This window comes from Triturus cristatus, chromosome 8 (genome assembly GCF_964204655.1).
Source record: "Triturus cristatus chromosome 8, aTriCri1.1, whole genome shotgun sequence".
Taxonomy (NCBI): Eukaryota; Metazoa; Chordata; class Amphibia; order Caudata; family Salamandridae; genus Triturus; species Triturus cristatus.
Window position 1 is genome coordinate 1,419,903,659 of NC_140591.1, and position 27,742 is coordinate 1,419,931,400.

Consider the following 27,742-nt stretch of genomic DNA (forward strand, 5'->3'; position numbering starts at 1 on the left):
ACTGCCCCCCCCTCCCACAGGAGAGTGGCAGGATAGGGGGTGTACCTACCGGCCTGTCGACCCTCGAACCTGCTAAATCCCGGCACCTCCTGTGGCCAGCAACCTCACAAACCCCAGAGGACCTGGCTACCTTGTGACTGAGCACCTGGGACTCCCACGAGCAGTGGCTCTGCTCAAAGCAAGTATCTAATCCCTGGCATCAGCCCTGAACCGCGAAACCTACACACTCTGCACCTGCCAAGCCTGGCCTGTGCTGGAGTGGACAAAGACCCCGAGGACGCCCCCCCAGCGACTGTGACCCCAAATCCGGCACCCAAGGACCCTCCTCGACGCTCCGGACGCCTGCAGCCTCAGATCCAGGGACCCCCCCCAGAGAGATTTCCCAACACCAAAAGGCACCCCTGCGGCCCCCTGTGCCAGACTCCTGGGCACCTACCTATCCTCCAACTACCCAACTTCTCGAAGTGGTGGTGGCACCTGAAGAATCTTCGTCCCCGAGCTTGCAGCCTTTGTTCCTCCTTGAGCTTTTCCATAGAAATCCATTGAGCGCCCGAAGGCTCAAAAGCACCCTGCACCCAGCCGGCCGAGTGGCCCTGGCAGTGCAACTTCTACTCCTACCTACTTCCCCATTTGCCCTGAGCAAGTGACCAGGAGCCCAGCTACCACAGCTGCGTGGCCTGCTAGTCAGCAGCCACCAACCAAGGGCCCCCTGCCTCCCATAGGAGAACATTGGGCCTAACGCTCTGCACACGGCTGCCCCTGGAGTCTATCCCCAGAATCTTAACTCTGCCAGTCAAGTACTTACCCAAAAGCCGATAACTCACTTTTCTTCCATAGGGTAACATTGACTGGTTTCTCTTGAAATTTCTTCTAAGTGTGGAGTTTCTAAACTTTAAAATATTCACCTAAAATCAACCGAGTAACGAAAACGGAAATACACACCTGCTATTAGGAGAGATGCCGTTGCTGGTTCTTGGTGCCCAGCACTGACCCTGAAAAGTACTAATGACCGTGCTTACCACTAACTCAATTTTCTCCCATAGGAAACCATTGACTGTTTTTCTGTGAAATTTCTTCTGTCGATTTTTGCAAACTACAAATATTCTTTAAAAATCGTACCAACTGTGAAAACGTAATTGCTTACCTGGTTTAGATAGATGTCCCAGTAGTGAGCCTAGAAGCCCAGCACTGGATTACAAAAAGTAACGAGAACATACTTTACCCGCAACTCAAATTTTCTTCCATAGGAAACCATTGACTGTTTTTCTGTGAAATTTCTTCAGTGTCGATTTTGCAAACTTATAATTATTCCTTAAAAATTGCCTGTATAACTTAAACGCAGTTTCTCAACTGCTTACAGGTGATACACTAGTGCTGGATCCATGATCCAACACTGATCTAGAAAAAGTAACCATAACCCCACTTACCTGCTAAGTGAATTTCCTTCCATAGGATAACATTGGTAATTTGATCAGAAAAAGTTTCTAAGTGTCAACTTTTAAAATAGCAAAATATTGCTTAAAAATCACAGCAGTAACTAAAACGTATTTACTCACTTGTTTCCAAGAACTGTCCCAGGACTGAATCTAGGATCCAGTCCTGGAGTTAAAAAAGTAATCCTGAAAGTAATCAATTGCATATAACTTAAAATTCCCATTGAGCTCAATGTATTATTGGGTTTGAAAATGTGTTGCCTATTGCAACAAACTAACTATTGCATTTCAAGTAATATGCCTCTTGCAAAGTATTTAACTAAAGCATCTCATTCTGAGAAAGTATATTTTGATACCTATTGTTGGTTCTAAAATAAAACAACCATATGTTTTTATACAAACCATTGGCCTAGAGTTCAATTATTGAGTGTGTGAGACCATTTGCTGACTGAGTGTGTACAACAAATGCTTTACACTGTCCTCTGATACTGCCTTACTGCTTGACCAAGCAACCACTTTAGAGAGTAAGGCTATATCTAACTTTAGCCTCTGCCAAACCTCTGGGGACTGTGGACTCTGTGCACACTGTACCTATTTGGGAACAGTATATACAGAGCCACTTTCCTACATGTTTTAGGAAAATAGCAGGTATGCCAATGGGCACCTTACCTGGGGTGAGTAGACCCTCCATCATGTCACCCTTGAAGATGGGGTTTCCCCATCTTCAAGATGGTGGGGACTGAAAGATGTGCTTCACCTTGCCTCCCCATCTTTAGGAGTGGAGTTGTCAGAGGTGGGCACACCTATTCTTCTAGGTTTTCCCACCCAAACTGTGGGTGTAAACCGTGGCCTGTTATCTGCTGCTAGGAGCATAGGCTGGGGGTCGCATTACAAAGGCAGCAGGCCTTTGAAGCTTCCCTCTCGAGCAATGTGCTCATCCTAGGGGGAAGAGGTTTAACACCTCCACCCAGGATGTGCATTGTTTGTGGTCCCAGAGAGCAGAGGCCCTCAACCCAGGGGTCAAGAAACAGGTCTGTACCACACCAGGGTTGGTAGGTTTTCAGGGGGAGCGTCAGAGGTGCCCTCTGGGTACATCGTTCAATAAATCCCACACTGGCATCAGTGTGGGTTTGAGAGTAGTAGTTTGGTACAAAACACTTCTGGGTTCAGAGATGCCATCATGGTGCTGGGGAACGAGAGTGGTCAAATTTCCAGCCCACGTACTCTATGGCTTCCCTGGCCAAGAATTACCTTAAATACTGTAGGGCATATCTGCTCATGCAACTATACACACACCTGTGGTATAGTGCAACCTGCATTGGGGCTGGAAAGCCTGTTAGAGGGCTGACTTATCTATAATTTAGGCAGTGCTAGTTGGCATGGCACACAGGCAGTGTGCCATGTCGACCTAGCCATTTTATCTGCAACAGGCCATGCATCCTGCAGTGGCAGTCTGTATGGCCTAGGTGAAGGGTCTCTTCAATCCCAAATGCCCTAGGCAACCGGGTACTATTTCCTTGTCCAATTGTGGAATAGTTTTTAGGGAAGACGTACAGACACAGGAGACTTGGTTGGGAGGGACCCTGTGCACTACAATCTAAACCACATCCTTTTCCAGGCAGACAGTGGAGGCTAACTCTTGAAACCTAGAAACTGCAAAAAGCGACTTAAAGGGATCTACGGTCCTCAGTTAATATGATTAACATTAAAGTGCAGGTCTAAAATTAGGAAAAGGCTAAACAAGTGCACCTCTAAAAGTAAAAATAACCAGCACCTAAACATCCCACCTGTCTTCTGGAAAAAATATCCTGTGGATAGACAATACCAAAGTGGAGCAGTTTGCCAGCAGAGCTGGTCGAGCGAATGGCCAAGCACTCCGTCTCACCACAAGTATCTCATACCAAGTGTGAAGCATGGTGGTTCAAGTGTGATGATTCAGGCAGCTGCATGAATTAGACACCTCACAATTCAGTCTATTGTGCATTTGTCCCTATATATTGGCACATTCTACAGAATATGAGATCTGTTCAACATCCAAGCTCAGCCAAAAAGTCGCTTCTGCAAAAGAGGCATGATCCAAAAACATGTAAATCTATGCCTGAATGGATGGAGAAATAAAAGATATTGAATTGGGCAGGTCAGTCACAACCTCAACCCCATTCAAATGCTGTGGCGGGGCCAAAAGAGAGATGTGCAAGTGCGCTAAACAGCACCAAGCTTAAACATTTGTAAGGTGGGGGCCAGAACTCCTCCCACACTATGAGAACAACACTTAAAGGAGCTCTTTAATTGGAGATGCCAAATGGGTTTTACACTTTTCCCTCTAGGTGCACTGTTTCCACACAAAGCTGCTGACTGTAGCCAGATGTTTGTTTAATAAATAAGATTAAATTGGTGTTTCATTGGCTACATGAAGTTAGATGCATCTACTGTTACGACTCAATTAAGAGCAGAAAGTCAAATGTCCTGATACGTACAACCACTGGTTGTCTAAATGGCTTTTTCTTTGTTTTAAATAGGTCACTTTGATTGAGATGACAGCTAAGCTGCAAAACACAAACTACGTATAGAACAGATTATGAAAAGGTGATGAGGGAGAGCTGGCATTTCAGTGAAAAGGCTATGCAGTACACCAATTTGATTAATAAAGTATTTAATAATTTAAAATTGACAAATTTCTTTCCTAGTGCACAATACAAACATTTTATGGACACATTACAACAAAGACCACAAAATTGAAGAGGAAAAAAGACATGAATGACCGATTTATGTCTGCTTACGACTGTAAGGTAGACTTAACTGTCCAATAAATATCATGATATAACATTACATACGACAAGCCACATTAAAGGAGGAGTTAATTAATTTTCAACACCAGACCGTAACTATTTGGAGCACAGGAAGATTTAGGCAAAAGTGGTGGTGAGGGGTTGTAGTAGGTCAACAACAATGAAAAATATTTATGCGCCCTACAGGTTTCGCAGCATATCGAATGACAAAACCGTTTTTGGGGAAGGGAGAAGGTCCGCAGTAGGTAGGCGTGAAGAATTACAAACTGGATTATGGGTTTTTCCAAGTTGAAAATAAATCCACAGAACACCCCATCTTCTTCTCTACATAAATATTTGATAAGGAAAGCAGTGAATTTTTTTTGGGGTGGTTAAGGTCGGCATTACCGATGAAGGGTGAGCAGATCAGGATATGTATTTTGGAAAATGGGTTGTAGCTACATTACAAACGATAAAACCACATAATGAATACAACTTTAAAGGTGCACAATAATAAACAAATTGCACCATTCATCTTAAAACAAGCAGCTACCCACATATTCAATCCTAATTAAGGGTACTGTAGAAACACACATTTAAAAACGGGCTTTCAAAATACTAATTGATTTGCCAGAGCTGTCTACTACACTAGGGGAGAGAGCAGTCACATTCAGAGAAATATTTACTTTACCCCCAGCAACACCATCAATCTAGATTTCATATCTAGACACTCTCTAGGAGAACTGTGGTGTATCTGCAAGTGTAGCTAGAGAAAGGGGTATGGTCTTCATCCCCACCCATGAAAAACAATCACATTCCTCTCTGGAGTAGCGAAAGGAAAAAGAAATGTCAGTGTTATAATCCCAGGGCCTACAATTGTGGAGAAAATGGAAGTGGGGGCACACTGTGGTCTAGTAGTACATGGAACCATGAGATTCCACAAGTTTGAAATGCGCAGAAAGTTAACCAAGGAAATTATCAGTGTACAATTATGTACTACAAATAATTGGAACAGACAATATACAAACAGTTACAAAAATATGTATTCTTTTTTATTAAAAGCACTAGACCCAAGGCAAGCACAGAGAATGTAAACATAGCTATGTTTAGCACCAGATATTGAACACCGGAAAATGAAAATGCAACTATGAGCAGGTGAAAAGATGAGCAAAATGTATTATCCTGGACTGGTCTTCATCGCAATCTGTCCCAACGCCAGATGGTGGCATCATCACAAACAGCTATTAGGATGCTACTGTCTCTGCTGAAACTAGTCTGTCGTATGGCAGCTATGCACTTCGGATGAGTAAGTGTTGTACACCTGCAAAGAAAGGAAGAGGCGGCCTATATGTTAGTGGATATAAAGTACAATTGAACAGAAAATCTGTATGAACGATTTAATTACAATTTAGAAACTATGGAAGGTCTATAATGAAGGCTTCCTTGCCATCTGATTTTTTATTTTGAATAGAAACAAAAAGGACAATATTAAAGGGAGGCTTCAAAAGTGTATTTGTGTCTCTCTGCCTGGCTTTAATGTGTTTACGCTACATGTGCTAGCAGATTAAACTGAGAATTAATAACTTTTATACATCACTTGCTATCACGGTTAGCCATTTCGTGACCCAGAAGAAAATAAGTTACTTATCTGTAAACTGTGGTTCTCAAGTATTTTTATCGTTCATAGATTCACATGCTTGAATAATTCTCCGTCGTTAAAGTGGGAGTCCCAGGGTACATAAAAAGCAGTAAGTAATTACTCTAACATTAAAGTTAGAGCAAAAACATTCACTTGAATATCCCGTCCTAGTCATTAGGTATGGTCCAAACTCCAGGCAATCAGGCAACAGTACCCTCTAGAACCCTTTCCACAGAGGCTCCAGGCTCTCAGATTTTCAAGCACAAGTGTAGTATAAACCTATTAAATAAACCAGGGGAGCCACTATAGGGAGTAGGGTGGGTCGCATGTAAATCTATGAAAGATATCAATATTGGAGAATCACAGTTTACAGGTAACTATTTTCTTCTCCAGTATTGAGGTATCTTTCATAGATTCACATGCTTGAATCCAAATAGATATCATTGTATCACAGGTGTGCATGTCCATAAAAAGAGATCTATAGTACACATGTATAAAATCGTGTACCCCACCAAGTGTATAATGAAGTCTTATATCACTTCTTCATACATCTATATACATCTATATACACACATATATATATATATATATATATATACACACAAATATATTTTAAAAAGGTATACACATACTTACATGCATATGTACAGAATAACTGACATCAATTATCATAATAGCAATTGTCAAACAAAGGAAGGTGGGAAGGATAGAGGCTTACCTTACTGAAAGATTACGTAGCACCGCCTGTCCTACAGCTGTATAAACATAACGTGCAGCTTCCAGACAGTAATGCTTGGTAGAAGTGTGCCTGCTGGATCAGGTTGCTGCTCTGCAAATCTGCTGAATAGGCACACTGGCAAAGCCGTTGAAGAAGAAACTGCTCTCGCAGAGTGAGCTTTCACTGTTGAAGGTAGAAGTTTGCCTGCTTACTGATGGCAAAACTGGATCGCAGAAGATATCCAACGTGCTACAGTCTGCTTAGTGACTGGATATACCTTCCTGATTTTACCATAAGCCACAAAAAGCTGATCAGCCTTCCGTATGCAGGCTGTTTTCTTCAAGTATAATTTTATACATCTTTTTAGATCAAGGGAATGAAAAGATCTTTCCGCTGGTGTCTGTGGTTTTGGGAAGAAAGTTTTCAATATGACTGGTTCATTTAAGTGAAAATCTGATGGGACCTTGGGGATAAAGGTGGGATTTGTCCGAAGTATAACAGTCTTTAGTAAATTGGAGGATAGGGTGACGAGTAGTGAAAGCATGTACGTCGCTTAATTGCCTGGCTGAAGTAAGCGCCAGCAGAAGAGAAGTTTTCCATGTAATGTATTTTAGGTCAGCCCTAAGGATAGGTTCAAAGAGGGTCTTCATAAGTTACGCTAGTACAATGTTGAGATGCCAAGGCGGAGGTGGACTCCTAATTGGAGGGAACATTCTAAACAATCATTTAAGAAATTGTGTTATTACTCTTGATGACCAAAGCGACTGACATCCACTATGCCGCAGAAATATGGAAATCGCGGCAAGGAAAACCTTAATAGAAGAATGAGAAGGGCCAGATTTAGCCAGCTGCAGGAAAAAAGGCAATAATTCTTCAGATGAAGACTGAATAGGGTGCACAACTGAGCTTGGCACCAATGGCAGAATCTCTTCCACTTGAGTTTGTAAGTCTTGATAGTGGAAGGCACTCTAGCATTGGCCTGGACTTCGACATTCAACAAGTATTAGGTCTGTGAACTTAGTGTTCAGGAGCCAAGCTGCTAATCGTAGAGATGTTGGGTCCGGATGGCAGACCTGGCCGCAATTCGTTGTCCACAAGCTCTGTAATGGGCATAACAACCTGGGTTTGCACTTAGATAGAAGCATAAGCTCTGTGAACCAGAACTGGCGAGACCACCTGGGTGCTATGAGTAGTATTTGGCAGAGTTCTTTCCTCATCTTCCGAAGGAATTGGAGGAAAAGTGTAAGCAAAAAATCTTTGACCAATTTATCGAAAACGCATTCCCGTACGATCCTTGTTGGGGTAGCCAGCTGGCGAAGAATTGCCATTTGCGGTTCAGACTGGTTGCAAATCGGTCCAACCTCGGTTTGCCCCACAACAGAGATGTGATCCAGCGTTGGTTGGTGGAGTTCCCATTCGTGGTTGGCTGTAATTGACCTGATCAAGGAATTTGAAGTGGACTTTCTTTTTAGGAGTAAAGTCGCCAATTTGTGGATCTTTTCCTGTCTTTCCTGCGAGGCAAAAGACTGACTGATCGGTGTTCAAGGTTACTCCTAAGAATGTTTTCACCTTTGAGGGAGTTAACTGAGAATTTGGGAAACTTATGGAGAGACCCAAGGATTGGGAGAGAGACTTTTTTTGTAGGACTGTTTGCCTCATAAAGGCGAAATCCTTCGCAGTGGCGATCGTCCAGATCGCCATTGCTGTTTATCCTGGCACTAGAACCCCTTTTGCTTAGACTCAGTTCTTTCCTAGGCTGCAAGGGGATATTGCGAGGTCATACGACCCATGTTGTCTCTGCTTATGCGGATGACCTTATTTTCTATATAAGAGACATGGACATGGATTTTGATCCAATGCCCTCCACCTACGAGTCTTTCCAGGAACTTTCTGGCCTAGCTATAAATGCAGCCAAGTCTTATGCCTATTTATTTGACGGCCCAGCGCGGAGTGGACAGTTAACTTTTGGACACTGGACCTTCCATATAGCACCAAAAACTTTCCGATATTTCGGAATACAGGTATACCGTGATGCAGCAGATCTCCTGGATGGCAATCTGACTCGCGCGGTCACTGCTCTTAAATCCCAGGTTACATTCTGGACCATGCTGCCTCTCTCGGTGGCGGGCCGTGTCGCCATAACTAAAATGGTGCTATTACCAAGGCTGCTTTACTATTTCACCAATCTGCCTATACTTGTGCCTATGGGGATCTTCAAATTGTTGAACTCTTTAATGATAGAGCTAATCTGGGGCACGGGACGCAGACAAATTAGCCTAGTGAAGCTACAATTGGGTACAAAAACAGGGGGGGCTGGGAGTGCCGGACTTACGGGCGTACTATTACGCTAGCCAACTGCAGTGGCTGGCGTATTGGTTAGCAGGACGTAACTTACAGGAATTGGATATGTCACAGCAGGATTGGGACAGAGGGGTTATCCACAGGCTCTTATTGCCCCAGGCCCCGATTCAGACATCGACGCCCCACCTCTTACGGATAGCGATCACTTACTGGAGGAACGCAGTGAGGTACAATGGTCGGACACCACCATATGCCCCTACCATCCCACTGCTGGGTATCCCCACACGATCGGGGCTGGTCACTAATCGTACTCTGCGGGCATGGGCCGACGCGGGCATTACTACCATAGGGGAGTTCTTCTCGGAGGGTGTCCTAATGTCACACAACTTGTGCGCGAGCATGGGGCCCCTGATCATAGTTCCCTCTAAACTGCACGGCTGAGCGGGCGCTCACACTTGCTTTTCTCTCCGCGCAGAGACCTACAAACACCACGCAATACAAAGCATTCCTCTGCACTTATAAAGTGATTCATTCGAGCCTTTGACCCCCGTAATGATTGAGCGACGCTGCTAGATGCATTTTTAAAGACGTGTTTTTGTCTTTAAAAGTGCTAATCGAGGAAGTTGAAACACAGTCAGTGAAGGGCAGTCCAGAAGCAGCAGGAGTGCATTCACTACAGCCCAAGAGTGCAATCTGAAGGATACATTGGGAAGTGAGGGAGTTCTCAAAATTAACACACTCTAGAAATTGGCACACACATTCGCTCTTCAGGTGTTAACCAGCAGTAACATTCCAGAGGCTGACGCTGTTCGTTTTAAAACTCACTAGCTGAAAGAACTGCGTATTTTCATTGCTTAAACCTCCCTGGTTTTAAAGGGCGACAGATAGAAATTGTGCAGCAGGTGCAGTGGTGCCAGGTACCAAGTCTGCAATGTACCATCTGGTAGCTCCTAAGTTAATGTGTGATTTAAACCTCCTGATTTTCACTGCTGCCGATTTTCATAGTTAAAAAAATAATCAGTAAAATTAATCTTCACAGTCCAACTACTTAGGTAATTCTGTTTTCCGGGTCATCTATCCAAAGTAATGGATAGGTTACAGAGAGGAGTACACATTACTATTTCCTTATAGTCAGGGCCACTGGAACTGTGGCCAGGAAAGACCAAATTGTGTGTTAGGGTGGACTAAATTATGCGGCAATAAAAGGCAAATTATGCTGCACAATACAGCACATTTTGTGATCCTTATTTTGGCATTTTTGCACAGGTTAACACTGTCTTGAAAAAGGGATCTCCATATCAGTACCAGTTCAACTCCCAAACACAGAGAGAAATAAACTGAAGAGGACCAGTCAACCTTTGCAAAGGGCCCTCTGCTGTGTGACAACGTGTGTCGCCGCATATATTTGTGCTATAAACATTTTTTTGCTAAACTCTGATCATGCAGCAGATGATGGAGTATGTGGCAAATGCGGAAAAATCTATAAATATGCAGAAAATGCTGCAACCGTAAAAATCGCATAATTCCATTGGCCCTGCTTATAGTCTGCAAATGCTTAGGAAAACTCCAAGTACCAGAATCCTTTGCAGTGTTCTTTCTGATTTCTAATGAAATTGATTACTGTGAGAGAGAGTCAAATGTTTCAATCACATTTCTAATTCTATAACTTTATGCACACTGGTTAGGAGCTTTTAAACACTGTACAGGTTATGGTGTGAAGCCAAGGGAATTGACTATTGACCGGATTCATTCACTGGGAAAAGTTATGTCTGATGCCATACGTCTGATCTGTTTATTATAGAAAGATATGACAAAGGCAGTAGGCCTAACTAGGTTATTGTGAAAGCATTTGTTAAAGCCAATAGGTCTATCCTGGGGATTTTTATAGTATTTACATGAAATTTCACAGAATACTGTAGACCAGAGTTTTGGTACTGGCAACTTACTCAAATAAACTGTGGGCATAGAAGATTTGCACTGAAATGATCCTTATTAGGCCCTATTCAGGGGGGGATTTTTTATTTTCTAGACAACTTTCATTTTGTATATATTTTCAATTTTACTAGTAGTGCACAGTACAGTTACCCTGTCTATTACAGCAATTAGCCAATGACAAATGCTATGGACCCGATTAGTTCATTGGGAAAAGTTATTTCATACGCCGTAGGTCTGATCCATCTCTTTTGAAAAGTTCTGACATAGGCTGTAGGCCTGGTTTATTTATTATGAAACACACCTGTTAAAGCCATTAGGCCTTTATGGGTGGTTTGGTATTGCCTCCTGTTAATGCCTGTAGAAGTAATTTGTTACATGAAATCACAGATTCATTTTTAGGCAAGACTTTCTGCTTATTACTCTTTGGACAAACAGAGGTACACAATTTGCACTGCAATAATTCTTTCTAGAATGTCTTCAGAAAGTTTAACAGACTTAGTGGTCTGCTAGAATCTTGTAATGAAAAACATATGCCACTGCTATATATACCACTACAGTCATTGACTGTCTTGCCCTGTGAGTGACATTTGTCTGACCACATGTGCACAGTCACCTGAAAATGAGTGCATTTTCAGTGCAATGGCACTGGTGGGCCAGTCCTTAACTTTGTTTCCATGATCTAGTTACATGGCTCTTTCATTTCTTTCCCTCTTCTCTTTATTTTCATGATTAAAGCTGCTTGCTTGCCGCTCTCTGTAGTGTACTGCAACATGTACAGCCACTGCATCTAAACCACCTGACCACAGTGGAAGAATATTGTCCATAGGGTTTTGTTGCTTTTAACATTGCAAAATGGTCAATATGCAACTATAAAATAATACACTATATACAGTACCATTGAAAGACGACCACCTGCTGCCTTGTTTAAGTTTGTTACTGCATGTATACGTGTCATTTTTAGGCGACATTACGTTTTCTTTTTTCTGTTTTTATGCTTTTAATGTTATGCTAATGTGGTTGTAAATGAGTGAATATAAGAGTTACTCAGTGATGAATAGATGCATGAGTGCAAGGACGAGTAACAAAATGCATGTATGACGACTTATTCTGTACCTAAACTCATCAATGACTAAGAAAGCACTTTATATATAAGCCAGACCTATTGACATGGTCCGTGCTTTTCAACCTTCCAGTGGTAGCTAGTCGATTTTCCTAGTTGCACATCTCGTCACTCGGTTGCGCACGCAAGCTAGAAACGTGTGCACGCAAACATTCTGTTGCCGCACATGAGGAAGAATAATTAGAGGGAACATTGCCCCTGATACACTGTTCCTACTACATGCGAAAATATCCAGATTTATTCGCACAACATGGACACCAGAGGGCACAGAACCTGCTACAAATGCGCTGCTTACCATGCAATGTCTAATGGGACATGGAGCACGCCTGACAAAATGGTTGACTTACGGGATCCGCACTGAAACAGCGATTTCGTTACAACCACTCCGTGACAAATGGGAAAGGGACGCAGGCCGTGCATTTACAGACAAGGAATGGGATGCCATTATAGCTTATCCCAAGAAGGTGTCGCGCAATCCCAAATTTAAATTCATCCAATTGATGTTGCTTCACAGAGCCTGACTCAGAGTAGACTGTGCGCTATGTTCCCAGGAACAAGAGACATGTCCGCGTTGTCAAGCACCCAACGCGGGACTGATACACATGGTAGGGGATTGTCCGAGACTGGGGCACTACTGGACGGCAGTATGCAAGATGCGCAATGACGCAATGGAATATTGTGTACTGGGACCCCGTGGGAAGCTGGGTAATCCTATTCATAGGTTTGCTAACCATGCGTTTCTCCTGGCTAAAAGGGCCATTACCACACGTTGGAAGGTCGCCAGGGCTCCATCCCTACAGGATTGGCATGCGGAGATGGTCAGGTGGGGTAGAGCGGAGGGGGCTGAATTACGAAGAGAGGAATATAGAGGCCTACGTAAAACACCGATATCTACGGATTGGAATGCAATGTTGGAGGAATACGCTGTGATTGACATTATCTTATTGAGGGATCATACTAACACCTGCCTGAGCTCCAGACAATGGGTAGCGACCGCACAGGTCCATAATAGTAATGTTTTTTTTTTTTTAACTATACAGGGTGCATACAGGAATAACTGTGGAGGATATGTACATGCAGGACCATGTTTTGGGCATGTGAACCTATTGCTATTGGGAAGTTTTGGCCGGGCTTGCGGGGAGAGGGAGGGGCGGGCAAGTTTGTTATGGTAGGATAGTTATAAATAGAGAGGATTGAATTTGTAAACCGAATATGATCGTCTTTTTTCTGATGAAGGCGAATGTGTTGCAAATTTACATATTGCTTTGCAGAACAGGACCTATTCCACAGTTTAAGAATTCTTGCAGTGCTATTTACAAACTCTCAGATTCTCAGGGATATGGTTGAGACCTGCTGCAGCTTTAATGTAACTGTATATGACAAGTGCCGCATACGAAAAATGTCAATGTCTCGCCTTTCCTTACGAGGATAATTGTTGTGAAAAGTCAATAAAAAGATTTTTTTTTTTAAATGAGGCAATCGTCCAGATAAGGGAAGATTTGAATTCCTGCTTGACGCAGGTGAGCCACCACCGATGCTAGAACCTTGGTGAACACTTGAGGCACTGACCAAAGGCCAAATGCTAGGACTCAAAATTGAAAATCCAGGACAGCCACTCCGAAGTGTAAGACTTTCCTGTGCCTGGGAAGGATAGGGATATGAAAATAGGCGTCCTGAAGGTCTAAGGTAGTCATGAAATCTTCCTGATTTACCAACTGAAGCACCTCCTGAAGTGAAGTTAGAAATTTGTTGACAACGAAGCTTCAAAATGGGACACCACTCTACCGACTTCTTTCTTATGAGGAAAAACCCTGAATAGAACCCTGTTCCTCGCTGTTCACCTGGTACCACTTCGAACGTTCCCTTTTTAGGTCGAGCTTAAGACAGCGCATGCACTGTCTGCAAGACTTGTTGTATCCTATTCTATGACTTGTGGCACATCCAGCGATTCTTATTGGCTGTCTGTGTCAATCAGAAATGCAGCTTTGTTATTGCTTGTATTTCAGTCCCTCCTTTGTGTGCTTAGCTTTGCCTCTGGCAATTTAACTTAGAGAGATATTTTGTTTGGCCATCACACTGTGCAGCGTGTGACAGCCCCTCCTCCCTTTACAGAGGAAGGGGCAAAACAAGGTATTTCAATGTTGTTCGAGCACTGCATACAGCTTCATCTCATGGGACTCAGGAAACATTACCAGTGTTTATTACTGTGGGCTGTTTGTGTGTTTATAATAAAGCATCCTTCTTTGTTTTCTGTTCCGTGCTTTTGTGCATCTATTATTATGTAATTGTCGAAATACAGAGGCGTTTCTTTTTACGTTCTACAGTTATGCAACATGGGCACGGGGCGATTAAATGATTGACCACATTAACAGGATGTTGGGCAACGCTGAGCCTCGAACACTGGTCCCCACGTCTGCAGTCGGCAGCTCTGATGCGCCGACTTATTGGAGCTTCGGCAGGGTAGAGCCAGGGCTGCTCTGTGAGCTTCGTTCAAATTCCAGGCACGCAATTCCCCTCACTTAAGGACGTACGACTCCAAGGCATAAAACCTGCTGTGACCCGCAGACATCTGGACACCCAGGAAGATAAAGTCTGGGGCTCTGCCCTTGGTTTATGAGGCCTGGCTCTGTTTATTTATAAGAAACTTCGACAGTTTGGGCTAATAAAATGGAGGGAGAGCTGAATACTAAATGGAGATTAGGCAACATTCCGTAGCACAGCTGGGGGTTATCTTCAAAATATACACCTACGAGATAAATAATTAATGCTTGTTTTTCATCGGCTGCCTTTAGGGGATTGTCCACTTTTTAAAGCTTTAAGCGTTATATGTGTGGTAGGCAAAGAAAATATCAGAACACAGGCACTCGCTTTTAACATTTTCAGAGCTTGCCCTCGAAAACCATTGAGAACCCATTCTAAATACATCACGGAAAAAGTGATCCCAGAACCTTTTAATTGTGTGGAGACTTTGCTTGAGGATATTCAAGGACAGGGCCTAGTCAGCTGGCGTTCTAACTCCACAAAGACAGTAGTAATGCAAACAGGATTTCCTGTTGTAAATCCCAAACCAACTAGCCTGCTATGCATGTAATATATTTGATGCAATGTGACAAAGATTAAAAACTTTTGCCTGCCTTTTCTAGAAGCATGCCTCATTTCCTGAGAATGAATACATGGAAGAGGGACTACAAGTGACCTTTTCATATGGGAACACATCACCTACTCATATTGCCGCAAATAAATATTGAGGTAAAAATGTATATAGAAAGCCTTATTTTTTGTTGCTCTCTTCAGTTGATTAGACCACACAGCCCGTTTCAGTTTGACATGTCTTTGAATTCGCTTTTGCTCAGTGAAACTGGCCACAAGGTGACCACAGAGAAAAATAAATAACTGGCAATGAATGTGGCAGAGTGTGCAGATGGCCTAACCTCCTGCCTTGAAGGGGAAATACCTCTCCAGTTGAGCCAGCCAGCCAAATAATAAAGTCATAATTCATTTGGTTGAACATCTTTTTTGGGAGTTTTCTATAGCGCAAACTCGACCGGGGAAGGGGGGGCCTCTGGGAGGGGAGTTCGGAGGAATCTTCACAAATTCCAAAGTGTGACCGTTAGAAAGTAGATCTAAAACCCATCTGTCTGTTATAGTAGACCATTCAGGGAGGAAAAAGGAAATTCTTCCACCAACTTTGACAGAATTGGTGAGAACTGTGGCCTGCATTGGGTGTTTGTCACTGCTTCTTGGAGTTTACCTGCCTCTGAAGGCAGTCTTTCCTCTGTAGTGTTTGTAGGATGCAGCAGGAGGTTGTATAAATGACTTCTGATTTTGTGATGGGTATCGGGATGGACCATAGTATGGCTGGTACTGGCTGTAACCTCCCCAAAAGGAAGACAAACCAAATCCTCTTGCCCCACGAAAAGGCTGCTTCCTGAACTGTGGAGTGCCAAGAGCCTTTGCAGTATCTGTGTCCTTCTTGATGGTTTGAACGGCTTGGATGTAGTGGCCAAATAGGGATTCGCCATCGTAAGGCATGTCAATTACCTTTGTTTGAACTTATCTGAAAGAAGTAGCCTTTAGCCAGCTCAGATTCCTCAGGATCGCTGCCCCAGCTAATTGACGGAATCCTGTAGAAGAAACATCCACTCCGCAGTCTATAATCTCAGCAAAGATCCTTTCTCCCTCTTGTAGAATCGTAAGCGCCTCTGCTTTGGATTCCTCAGGTGACACTTCTATAAACGGCGAAAAGTCTGACCACATTTGGCAGTCGTATCTACCCAGAATGGCAAGAGAGTTGGCCGCTCGAACAGTGGTTGCTGCCATGGTGGAATTTTTTTTACCCATGGAATCGAGACACCTCATCTCTAACAGGAGGGGCCGAAAGTGGAGAAGCAGGATTTCTGGCACGACGTTGACGCTTGTGAAATCACAGAATCCGGCTTGGGTAGTCTGATAAGGCAGGCAGTCGAATTATCAGAAGCTTTATATTTTCTCCCCAACTTGGGCAATACTGCCGGAATGTTCATGACTTTTAAGCCTTCTTCCCATATGAAGTCTACTACGGGAATAGAGCGAACCGGTCTCCGTTTGATCCTTGAAGTCGTATCGGAAACAATCAGCTTGTTTAATTACCATGGGGAGCTGAAATCTTTGCCGCTCTTCCCATAAGGGTATGGAAACCCCCCTATATCCTCAGGTGGAGAGGAAGGCGGAGGTGTCTGAATCTTAGTTATCCCATTCGTTGGGAAGGGATACCTCATCCAACTCCCCCTCTTCTCTCTACTCATCAGTTGTACTAACCTCCTGTTGCTGCAGGTAATGGAGAAACAGGAGGGGAAGATATAATTAATAAAGAAGGCTGCGTAATAGGAAGCTGGGGAACTGAGACACCGGCTCTGAAGGAAGGAATCTGCAGTAGTAATTCTCTACTATACGCTGCAAGTTACAGACTAGAGAAACAGGCATTTGGATTATTTGTTCCCTTTGTCTATCCTGGTTGGGGGCCTGAGGGTAATACACAGTCCTCATCTTCCTCCTCCTGACATTCAATGAGAAGGTCCAACAGACTGTGAGCCATCACAAACATACCATCATCTTCGGATTACTGTTCATTTGCTCCGCAATTGAAAATTCCCTCTGGAGGACAGGGAGATACTTTACTTGGGAGGGGGGGGGGGGGGAGGGGGGGGGGGGGAGTATGAATAGGCAATATTACTTCCTGTGAAGGTGTTCTTCCGCAGAAGTCCTGTATCATCCTTGGATGTGGTCAAATTCATTGATGGATCTAGCATAGACGAAGTCAAACCAACCACCGAGTATGTTGTAGATGACGTTTTTGTCGACAGTTCTTCCGTCGACGGTCTCCATGTTGATAAGGATCGTCTACGAGGTTCTACATCCAAAGTCTGTCTATCGTCAACGAGGATACCGTCGACGTGTCTACCATCGTCAAGGACGTCACCGAAAGACTTGTTTTTCAGAGCCGCTGATAGCCGAAGCGGCAATGAAGTTTACGTTGATGATGGTCCTGAAAGAATTTTTCTTTTTCAACTAAGCGGATAAAGTGGTCGTCAATGAAGGTCACACCCTCACAAAGACGAACGAGAAGATGCAGACAACATGATCATCTTAGCCTGAGGTGAAGAGAAAGTAGACGTCGGAGCAACGGAAGTTCTAGTCAACAAAGGGGTCGTCGTCGAAGGAGTATCTTCCTTATGAGGTAAAAATATCTCTGGAAGAGACCTTGACGCCTGCTTCATTTTTGAAGAGGTTTAAGAAGGCGTAGCGAGCATAGACTGACCCTTGAGAGGCGGATTCCTTTTTTAAAGATGAAGGCTGATCTTTAGGTTTTGAGGTGTGGTGATGCTTTTTTAACACCTTAGCAGCCTTAGGAGATACAGCTCCGCCTCACTAGCCCTTTTCTTAGAAGCTGTAGTTTTTAGTGTGGAATCACTTCTAATAAGAAACAGGAATGTCTTTAGTTTTAAGCTTCTGTAGCCACAGAAGACATCCTTCTCTATCTCTCATGGTCTTTTGAGAGAAAGTCGTGCAAATTTTACAGTCTCACCTGGTGATCAGGGTGAAGGCAGTAGATGCACTTCTTGCGGAAATCATCTGAATGAAGTCTGAGTTTCCCACAAGAGTCACAATGCCTAAAGAGAGATCTCTTAGAAGACGACATGTTGAACTGAAGATCTGAAGAAACCCAGAAGGCCAAGAGAAAGTACTGAGGAGAGCTCAGGGAGACTCCCTTCACATGACATGCTGTAGAAAATCTGAGAGCCCGGAGCCTCTGTGGAGAGTGTTCTACAGGGTACTGTCGGCTGGAGTTTGGACCATACCTAATAACTATGGAGGGATATTAATGTGAATGTTTTTTCTCTAATAACTTTAATGTTAAAGTAATTACTTACTACTTTTTATGTACCGTGGGCCTCCCACTTTGACGACTGGGAATGGTTCAAGCATGTGAATCTATGAACGATACCCCAATACTGGAGAAACAAATTAACTTTACATTTATGTGGATTCCAGATCTCTCCTCCACAACTGGTTGGTAATTGTGTACACTAGTAGACAGGACTGGAATTACCTCCTTTAAAAGAGGGCAACTCTACAAAGGATTCCATCACTTTAAAGGTTTTGTAGCGCTTCCTTAGCATACATGGGTTCCTGCCAATCACCCACTTATACATTATTCTCAGACATTCAAGGTGACAAATACTGGAAACGCAGCAAGCTTAGTTCTTCCTTACACTGTCAATGCGCTCTCTCCTACTCAGCAGCTATGAATCCAACTTTCAAGCTGGTAATCTCTGGAGGTGGGGGAAAAAGAGATAGAGAACCAGAGAGGGACAGCTGGTTTTCACCTTTCCAAGTGAAACTCCGTGCTCTATAAAGATCTAGTTTATGTAATGCTTCTTCAGTTGAGGAAGTATTAGGCTGCAATTTGAGAAAAAATAAATCCTTTTGGCAAAAGAATAATCTTTCATTAACTACTACTCACAGTTGCCAAGACATGTCAGCCTAGTCAACCTGTGTGAAGGAGATAAATGAGTGAGCTGCTATTAATAAAAAAGGAGAAATACAGGTTGCTAAATCGTACAAAACAAAAATAAGCAATCTGCTCAACATAATCTTGAGAAAGGGAGAAAGAAATCAAGAGATTTCAGAGTTTGTGCTTTAGATGTGGTGAATATGGGCATTTGGTCAATAACGAGGAATGTGATGGCTGGAAAGCTACTTGCAAAACGTGTGGGAGAAAGGTTCATGGAACAAAATGTTGTAGAAGAGGGAATTATAAGAATACATTTTTGTGCATTTGGGCAGACATCTTTGTTACTTAAGTTTGGTCCTTGGATACGGACTTAATACAATCCAAGTCGTGGATGTTAACTGTACAAAGCTACGGGACAAGTGAATCCTCTACAGGTCGCCTCATGGTTTTGGTCCCCGGAACAAGATTGCCATCATACACTTAGTGTGGTTAGGCTACTTGATTTCTACACTGATATTCTTTCACAGCCTTGAAAAAGTCATCGAAAACAACGAAACACGTGTCGGCTGTTTAGCAATATCAGACTGCACAAGTAAGTGAAGAATTTAATAAAGCAACTGGAACAATTGGTCTCTCGTAGTAACTTTACCAAGTGTGGATTTCGTTGCACAAATTTGGACCTGTGACACTTACCGCTTGGTGGTGCTCTGGACATTTAATATATATCTTTTGTATATCGGGGAGTTGTTTCCTATATACTGTACACCCTCTGGGCTACATGGTGTTATCTTTCCATTGAGCACACTACTGTTTGTTGGACTAATTTTTTTCCTGAATATTGTGTATGTGCTAGCATTTATTACAGGCCACTGTCACCGTCACATTTTTGTAGTTATCCTTTTACAAAAGCAGTATTTCTCCAAGAGCAAGTGGCCTCTACAGAGTCGAGAGTCTGGTAGCTTACCTGGCGTTCTGTCATTCTGGCATAACAAACACCTGTGCACTTCATGATGCATGCGTCGCTCCACTGCCTTTCCTAACTAAATGATTTTAGTCTTAACCGCAGTTCATCCTATGCTGCTGAGCCTTACTCTCTCCACATCACGCTTCAATGACCTGCAGGATCTCTGAGTCTTTCAGATAACGCCTGCATGCTACTGCATTAGTGGCTCATTACTAATACAGATAGGTTTTGTACTGGACACACTCAAGTCGCTCATGTTCAACTCTGACAGCATCAGGAGGCTAAGGTGCATTCATAAAGAACAATCCAAATAAACACATTTATTTTGAGCACCATGACACGCCAATGCTCTCCGGGTTTTAGTAATCCACATTATGTTAGCAAATGGGGTCTTCAATAGTCATATCTACCACAAAGCTTGTAGTACACAATACAATCACATGATCTGGTTATGTTGCAAGGCATCAATTCACTTACGGAACTATATCATATTATGAGCCAGTATATTGCTCTCAAACCTATGTAAAGGATAACGTTTGATCAGAACATACTTAGCTTTATGAGGGTCTTCTACTTCCAAGTCCCAAACATACAGTTTACCAACTTGATTTCCCAGCGCCAACATCTTTAAAAGAAAGAAAAAAAGTTTAAAAAATAGTTTTTATCCACTATAGCAGTCAATCAATGTACTAGATTTACAGACCTGGGAATTTTTTGTAATTTGGTAATAGCTCTCTTCACACAAAGGACATAAGCCTGACAACAATTACAGTCTTAAACCACCTGTGATAAAAAATATCAAACGATCTTGTCTTGAAAATGGATAAGAAAAGTATATGTACTGCAATCTAGGGAACACGTCTCATTAGATTGACAAGCAATAATTCAAAGGTTTTAGTTTAAGTCACATTTAAAGACCAAAGCAATACGCAGTATGCACTAGCATTGGAGGAAAATTTAAAAATCTTCCCCTTAACTGTACTGTATGATAAATTAGAACACCACTTTACATGTTACACAATCAGCTACCTACTATGCATTATCACAAAACCTGCCACCAAAACGAATATCCACTTTCCTAAAACAGGTAAGATGAACATTTCCAACTGTAAACTAAAGGCAAGGGAGGAGGATGGACAAAGTAACAAAACTAGTTACTTACCTGCAATAATAGTTTTGCAGCTTAGACTTCTAGATTCACATACTGTGCATATTCCGCCATCTAGTGGTTGGAGTAAGAAAGTGCTTTGCTTTTTTAGGTCTCGGCTGCGAAGGCTGCGCGTGCGCAGTCTCGCTCCGAGATTTAATGACTTGGGAGAAGGGGCTTGAACCCGCCCCTCTTCTGCCCTGTTCTCCATTGGCTGGCCTCGTAAATGCTGGCCAGCCATTGGAGAAGAGGTCCCGTTACTCCAATCATGCCCCGTCCTTTTCGGATCGGGGGGCGTGTTTTTTGCGAAAATTCTCAGGGAGGAGACAACAGCAAAACACGCCCCCGAATCCGAAAAGGAGGCTGCCTTTCTCCGAGGCATGTCTGCTCTGCCTCGGAGAAAGGCGGTCGTGTGCTCGTCCGCTCCCCCTTCGTCCGGTTGCTGCTCTGGTCTTCTCACCTCTCCAAGGGTCTTCTTGTTTCTCTCCTTATCAGTGCTGTAATCAGGACGAGGGCTCCCTCGGTGATGTTCAACTTGCAATGCTTCTGCAGCTGTTTGGCTTGATGGATTACAAGTAAAGAAAGCGCGGGTAACTCAGCAGGGTAGATTGTCTTTGCTACCGTGCACAAATCCTCTTAAAATTAAGGCTCGTGATTTTAGAAATAAATACGTTCCATATTTTCTTTGACGTAAAGATTCCTCCATTCCAGTTCTCTTGCCATGTGCAGTGGCGTGCACAAAGAGCTCCTTGCCTCTTGTTTTCATCTAAACATTAATAGCATTAAACGTGCCAAATTACCAGATATTTTCCCAATAGTTTCATTTTCGTTCCTAATTGTCCTGATTTATCGCGTTGATGCAGAGAACTGTTGTAAGACATACCAGTAACAGAAGACATTTCACATACACAGGTTTGAAACAAGATCTGTACAAAGCCTGCGCACCCGTGTAAGAAAGGTAGCGTTATATTATAGTTATCGGACAGTTAGTTATTGGTAGGGTGGGACCCGTGGCCGCTGTCAGTGCCGCGGGTGTAGTTATCAATGGTGTAGCAAGTGCAGTGGCACCGGCCCTGGCGCACACTCAAATGCAGTTGACTGTATTTGATCATCCTCTGTGTGTTCTGCTTTTTTTGGAGTGGGTGATGGGCGTAGGCATACATGCCAACATTTCAGAAAAGCAAAGTGGGAGAAAAATCGGGAGAATGGGACCTTGAATCGGGTTACTGTCATGTATGGGCTTTGGAAGTGTGCTGCTGCAGGATCGGACATTTGAAACGCAAATGCACGTTTTTTTCTTCATGGAGCGCAATGGCAGGCAGAGAGAGGGTGATGCAAGTGTTGTGCACTGGCCTGGCAGGTTGCTGGCAGTGCATACACCAACACTCTTCCCCCCCCTCCCCCCCCTCCCCCCTCCGTGTGTGGCAGCCTGGGCTGAAACAGCTTCCCAGGCACCCTCACAGCGCCCCCAGGTACTTCACAGGTCTTTTAAAGACCATTTGCTTGTTAACGAGCCTTTGTTGGTTTTTCACCCCTTCAAGAGCCCCTGCATCGCTGCTCTGACTATTGCTGGGAAGAATTAGCACCTTACACAATACCAAGCCGTGTCAGCTGAAACCCCGAGGAACCGGGTTTATGGATGCTTGAATCGGGAGGCGGAAGAATAGCTTTGAAATCGGTAGTCTCCCGCCTGAATCGGGAGGGTTGGCAGGTCTGCGTAGGGTCTATCTCAAATATTGTGTTTGCAAACTGTTGCAATGTGTTTATCTGGCAAAGTGCTTGATTCGATCAATTGACATATTCATTCACCTTTGAGGATAATACTTCCGTGTTGTTTTCAGTAACCAGGAGCTCCCTGTTATAACCGGTAAACACAGGCGCGCCCCTCGTGTTGTCTATTATTTTGCATAGCAATGCTGGGCCTGGACTCGGTTGTGGTGATCTGCTGCTAAAATGTGCACTGATAAAAAGGGGTGCTTTGAAGGTTTTGATTGTGTATTATTTGATTTCAAAGTATGCAAATGTGTTGCAGATAGCTACAATCTCTACAAAATATTTTCTAAATCAAATAAAACATTTTAGGACCAAAACTTCAAGAATGTTTTATTCCCTTTGAGGCAAAACAAATAAAGAAATAACTTTCGATAATATGGGCAAAGTTGGATATAGGCCCTAAATAAATGCTTCTGAAATTGCCGATGGACTGCATTAGCTCTGTCTCATGCATCTTTCACCAGACTTTCGCTGGGACTGCCTCACCCTCAGTGATAGGGCCTGGGCTGACCCTGGAAAGCACAGTGTAATCCCATAGAAAAGTAAATGTCTCAAAATGAACCCCCTGGGTCTCGATCAGCCTTTTCAAAATGACAAGAGCTTGGTATTGTTTTGCAAAGTCGAGAATTTTCAGGAAAGTGGTCTGTGTTTTCCTGCGCTCTCCGTATGTAGATGTATCTGTTGAACACAATGAGTACTGGAGCGGGGCCATTGAGAGGGAAACCCGCCAGGCGAGCACCCTTCACAGAAAATTGACCCCACTCGGCGATGCTTTGTTTTCAGTCCATGTGTGAACTTGCTCGCAGCTGACTGGGGGTACATGCAAATCGCCTCTAAATAGATAATGACTGCACAGCTCTCACCCGCAGCGGTGCAAATGGCTTCCCAGATTCCTCATTTTGGGGGGGGGGGGGGGGGGGGGGGGGCAGAACGCACTTTTGGGGGAAAAGTTTGAATTTTGTCTAGGCTAACATGTTGTCCGTAGTCCTTTCCATATTAAATAACGTAAACGTCATAAGTGGACCCGAAAGAGCATCCGTGTTTGATTATTACATAAATATATATTGCTTTCTCCCATTTGAAAATCTCACCTTTAGTAACTGTTTTCTCTGGAGGAGAAGCGCTGTAGATACAATCCCTTAGAGTTTGCTGCCGTGTGAAACTGTTCACAGCATTTTCACAAGTGCCAGTAGGAGTACTGTCCCTGGCTGTAGTTTTCAGAGGGCCGGTTCTGATTTATTTGGACAAACATTGACAGTGTTTTACTCTTTCCTTTATAAAAAAAAAAGCATTTACAATGCAATGGTCTCGGCATTGGTAAAGTTAGAGCTATTGGCATTGCTCATGACATTATTTTTGTTTATGTTTTTAAAACATTTAAAGAAACGGCATTGTTATTTACAATGTCAATAGCTTAATCACTCTCAAATGCGAGACCTATTGCATTTGCACCCACACACAGATTAAGCTATTGACATTGTAAATAACAATGCCGTTTCTTTACATGTTTTAAAAACATAAACAAAAATAATGTCATCAGCAATGCCAATAGCTCTGACTTTAACAATGCCAAGACCGTTGCATTGTAAATGCTTGTGCTCCTTTCCTGAGAGCAATTCACACCTCCCTGCAGGGTGACAGATGGGTCGTATCGCAGAAAGACCTACTAGAAACTTCCTAAAAGTGGCATTTTCAAGACCGTTCTTTAAAATCGAAGTTTACCATCAGATTGGATTTTACATTTTTATTCATTTAAGTCCTTGAATTGAGGATCTGCCTAGTCTCAAACCAAAGTTATACAGGATAAGTTGTAAGAATGTAACCCAGTGCTTTTCTATGGGAGAACCAGCCTTGTTGCAGTGAAAAAAGACTTGAGATTTTTAGCTGCCACAACATGTAACAAGCATTTACAATGCACCGGTCTCGGCATTGTTAAAGTTAGAGCTATTGGCATTGCTCATGACAATGCCGTTTCTTTAAATGTTTTAAAAACAAAAACAAACAAAAATAATGGCATGAGCAATGCCAATAGCTCTAACTTTACCAATGCCGAGACCATTGCATTGTAAATGCTTGTTCCCCCTTCTTTTGGATGGTTGTGAAACCTGATCCCCGTGGTCAGGCTACTATCCCCCAGGGTCCGGCCTGTAGTGTTGGAGATTTGGTCCCACCGAGGGCACCCACTTTGTACAGTTGGTGACCACGAGAGGAGCCTCAAGGCCCCTGCGGTCCCTGCCAGCTCTCTGCTTCCTTTAGGAGCCAGCATTGCTTTGACTGAGAGGGAGCTGCTAACATGCAGCTCCCTCTCTGTCAAAGTAATGGAGCTCCGCTTTGAGCAAGAGATCAAAATGATCTCGCTTGCTCAAAGTAAGCACAGTCTATGGCTTGGCGGGAGCAGTAAAGCTCCTGCCAATCCATCGCAAACAGCTATATCCCAGGGGTGGGCACCCCAGGACGTAACAGGAGTCGGCCCTGGGGGGGATGGCGGTTCCCAGGGCCACGTCTATCTCCAGGAGGAGGGCCGCACGATCCCCCCTCCTTGCTTAAATTTTGCCGCAGGGAGGAGCAGTCCCCGGGGCACTACCGTGCACCCCCTGCATTATTTACACAAAGCCCTGGGGAAGTGGCGGTCCCTAGGGCTTGGGATTCCAAGAGTCCCCCCATTTATAAAAACGTAAGCCCCAGAGAGGTAGTGGGCCCTGGGGCAGCGGGGAGGACATATGGGCCTCCCCTGCATTTACCTGAAATGATGCCCCGGAGAGGTGGTGGTCCCCAGGGCATTAGCAAGCCCCGGGAAGGGGGGGGGCATGTGACCTCTTGTAATATGCAAATGCCCCCGGGACCTGGCACACCTGTTGGCTAGTTCATAAAGTACAGGAGACTACACTTTGTTTTGTTTTTTATTTCAGGAAACATTTATCAAAATGCTGTTTTGACCCTGAGGGGGTCCTGTGGGATTCCCTCCCCCTACCCCCCAAAAAAGGCCCACAGGGTCAGGGTGGTTCTACCCTGGCCTCTTGGTTAAGTTTTTTTCCTGTGACTCGGTTCAACACTTCCTGGTTTGAAGTGTTGGCAGCCAATCAGATCTCAGCACGAGATAAGGAGGGTTCGGTGATCCTCCACTTCCCCAGATATACGACTGCAAATTTCCTTAAATGTCTCCGCAACTACTGAAATGGACGTACACTTGAACGGAAATAAACACCAAATTTGACGGGAAGGTAGATGTTGGTCCAGGGAAGTGCCTTTTGTGCTTAACAGTTCGGGCTGTAGCCGTGACTAAACTTCCTATGGGGGGAAACATGTTTAGGGACCCCCCACTCCCTTTTTCTCGGTCACCATGTGACAAATCACTCCGGACCTTTCAAGACAGCAGCTAAATGGAGCAGCAAACTAGTTTGGAAAATATCGCGAGGATTCGTCAAACAGCGCCAAAGTTATTGGCAAATGAAAAACGCTCATCCTATGGAAACTAGGTCCTAACTAGCGACTGCAAATGACGTATGATAAATTATTTTTAAAAAACGTAGGGGTTAAGGCTCCACAGTGCACATTATAGCTTGCTTTGCTCCACCTTTGGAGATGAAGTAGCCCCCAGTTCAAGCCCGACTCAAGTTTATGGAAAACTGATCCATTTCGGTCATCCGTGACCAGCTCACTATAGTATGCCCTTAAATGTCCCAGTATATACTTGGAATGGTTATCACAGGCTGAAGTAAACGTATAGTTTACCAGTCTGTTTTGCAGATTGAAGAATTTTTAGATTCACATTCTGTGCATTAGTCCGCCATCCACTGGCGGAGTCCGGAATTGTTTTTTTCTTACTATTTTTAGGTTGAGCCAAGGCAGCGCTTGCGCTGTCGCTTAGCGAACTATAGTAACTGCTTTGTGGAGTTCCAACTCCACCCATTGCTTGCCTTTGGTTTTCATTTGTCTATGTCAGTGTTCGTTAAAAATCCTCCTTGCTTGGTAGTGATCATTCCTGCCTCTGTCCCTCTTTTTTCTCTTCGATTTCTCCCATGCAGCAGGGACTAAGTACTGTCTCATTACGCTACAGTTCATCTGTTCTGTGTGGGACTATTTTATTCTTGGTTTCCTGCTCGGTTACTGTTTGCCTGCGTTCAACTTCAGCACCGTAGCAGATTTCATTTAAATATAGCTTTTCTCCCTACCTCCTTTAAATTCCAAACTTGTATTAGTACAACCTCTTGTGCCATGCCTCTTGCTTCATTGTTTATATATTTTTAGGTTTTTAGCAATTTGATAGCAATTGTCTGTTGGGCTATTTTTTAGTCTGATGTTTGTTTGGTTCTTTGTTTTAAGGAGGATTAGGCGTGCATTTTTTTTATGTCAGACAGAAGGTTTTGAAATTGTTTTACTGTATGTATTCTGAAAGGTAGTGTGTGTTTACATTTAATAACTTCTACAATCGCTCCTCTTTTCTTGTAAGGCCATTGCTTTATTAAGAATTGTCATGTGTTTACATTATTTTTTGTGAAGGCACAGGGTTACCAAGCCGGAGACTCGAACCTGGATTCCCCAGGTCCAAGGTCGACAGCTCTGGAGATTAAACCAAATCCCCAGCACTGTCAAATGCCACACAGAGCAGGTAAGTCCAACGCTTGTTTGAGCGTTTCCCGTGATTCGCCGCACTAAAATTAATTGTCGCACATTATAGCTCCTCTGTCTGCAGGTCGATGTGCTCTGCTCTCAGTTCAGCATTGTGCACTGCCGGAGCTAATCCGAAAAATATTGGTACATTCTGGGCACTGCAAGCCAGGCCCTCAGAGGAGGTTACTGTGGAAAATAAAAATCTATGAGACCTATATGTCCCCATGTGCCCCCCCTCAACGCCTATGTGCGCATGCATGTAGCCTATGCATTTCCCCTCCATGGCCTTTCCTATCATGTTACTTATGCTATAACGTGGCCTGTCATCATTCAGTTCCC

At 43.6% G+C, this 27,742-nt stretch overlaps 1 protein-coding gene across 2 annotated transcripts in view; it reads right to left on the minus strand.

The window, feature by feature from the left end:
* Positions 1 to 5,226: 5,226 nt before the first annotated feature.
* Positions 5,227 to 27,742, minus strand: part of EED (embryonic ectoderm development) — a 134,607-nt gene continuing 112,091 nt past the window's right edge. For both annotated transcript variants that reach the window (XM_085623153.1, XM_085623154.1), the window contains exons 12-13: positions 20,424 to 20,497; positions 5,227 to 5,522 (exon numbers count right to left, since the gene is read on the minus strand). In XM_085623153.1, the coding sequence (XP_085479279.1) occupies positions 5,396 to 5,522; positions 20,424 to 20,497 (201 nt within the window). In that variant the 3' untranslated portion in view covers positions 5,227 to 5,395. The remainder of the gene's footprint in view (positions 5,523 to 20,423; positions 20,498 to 27,742) is intronic.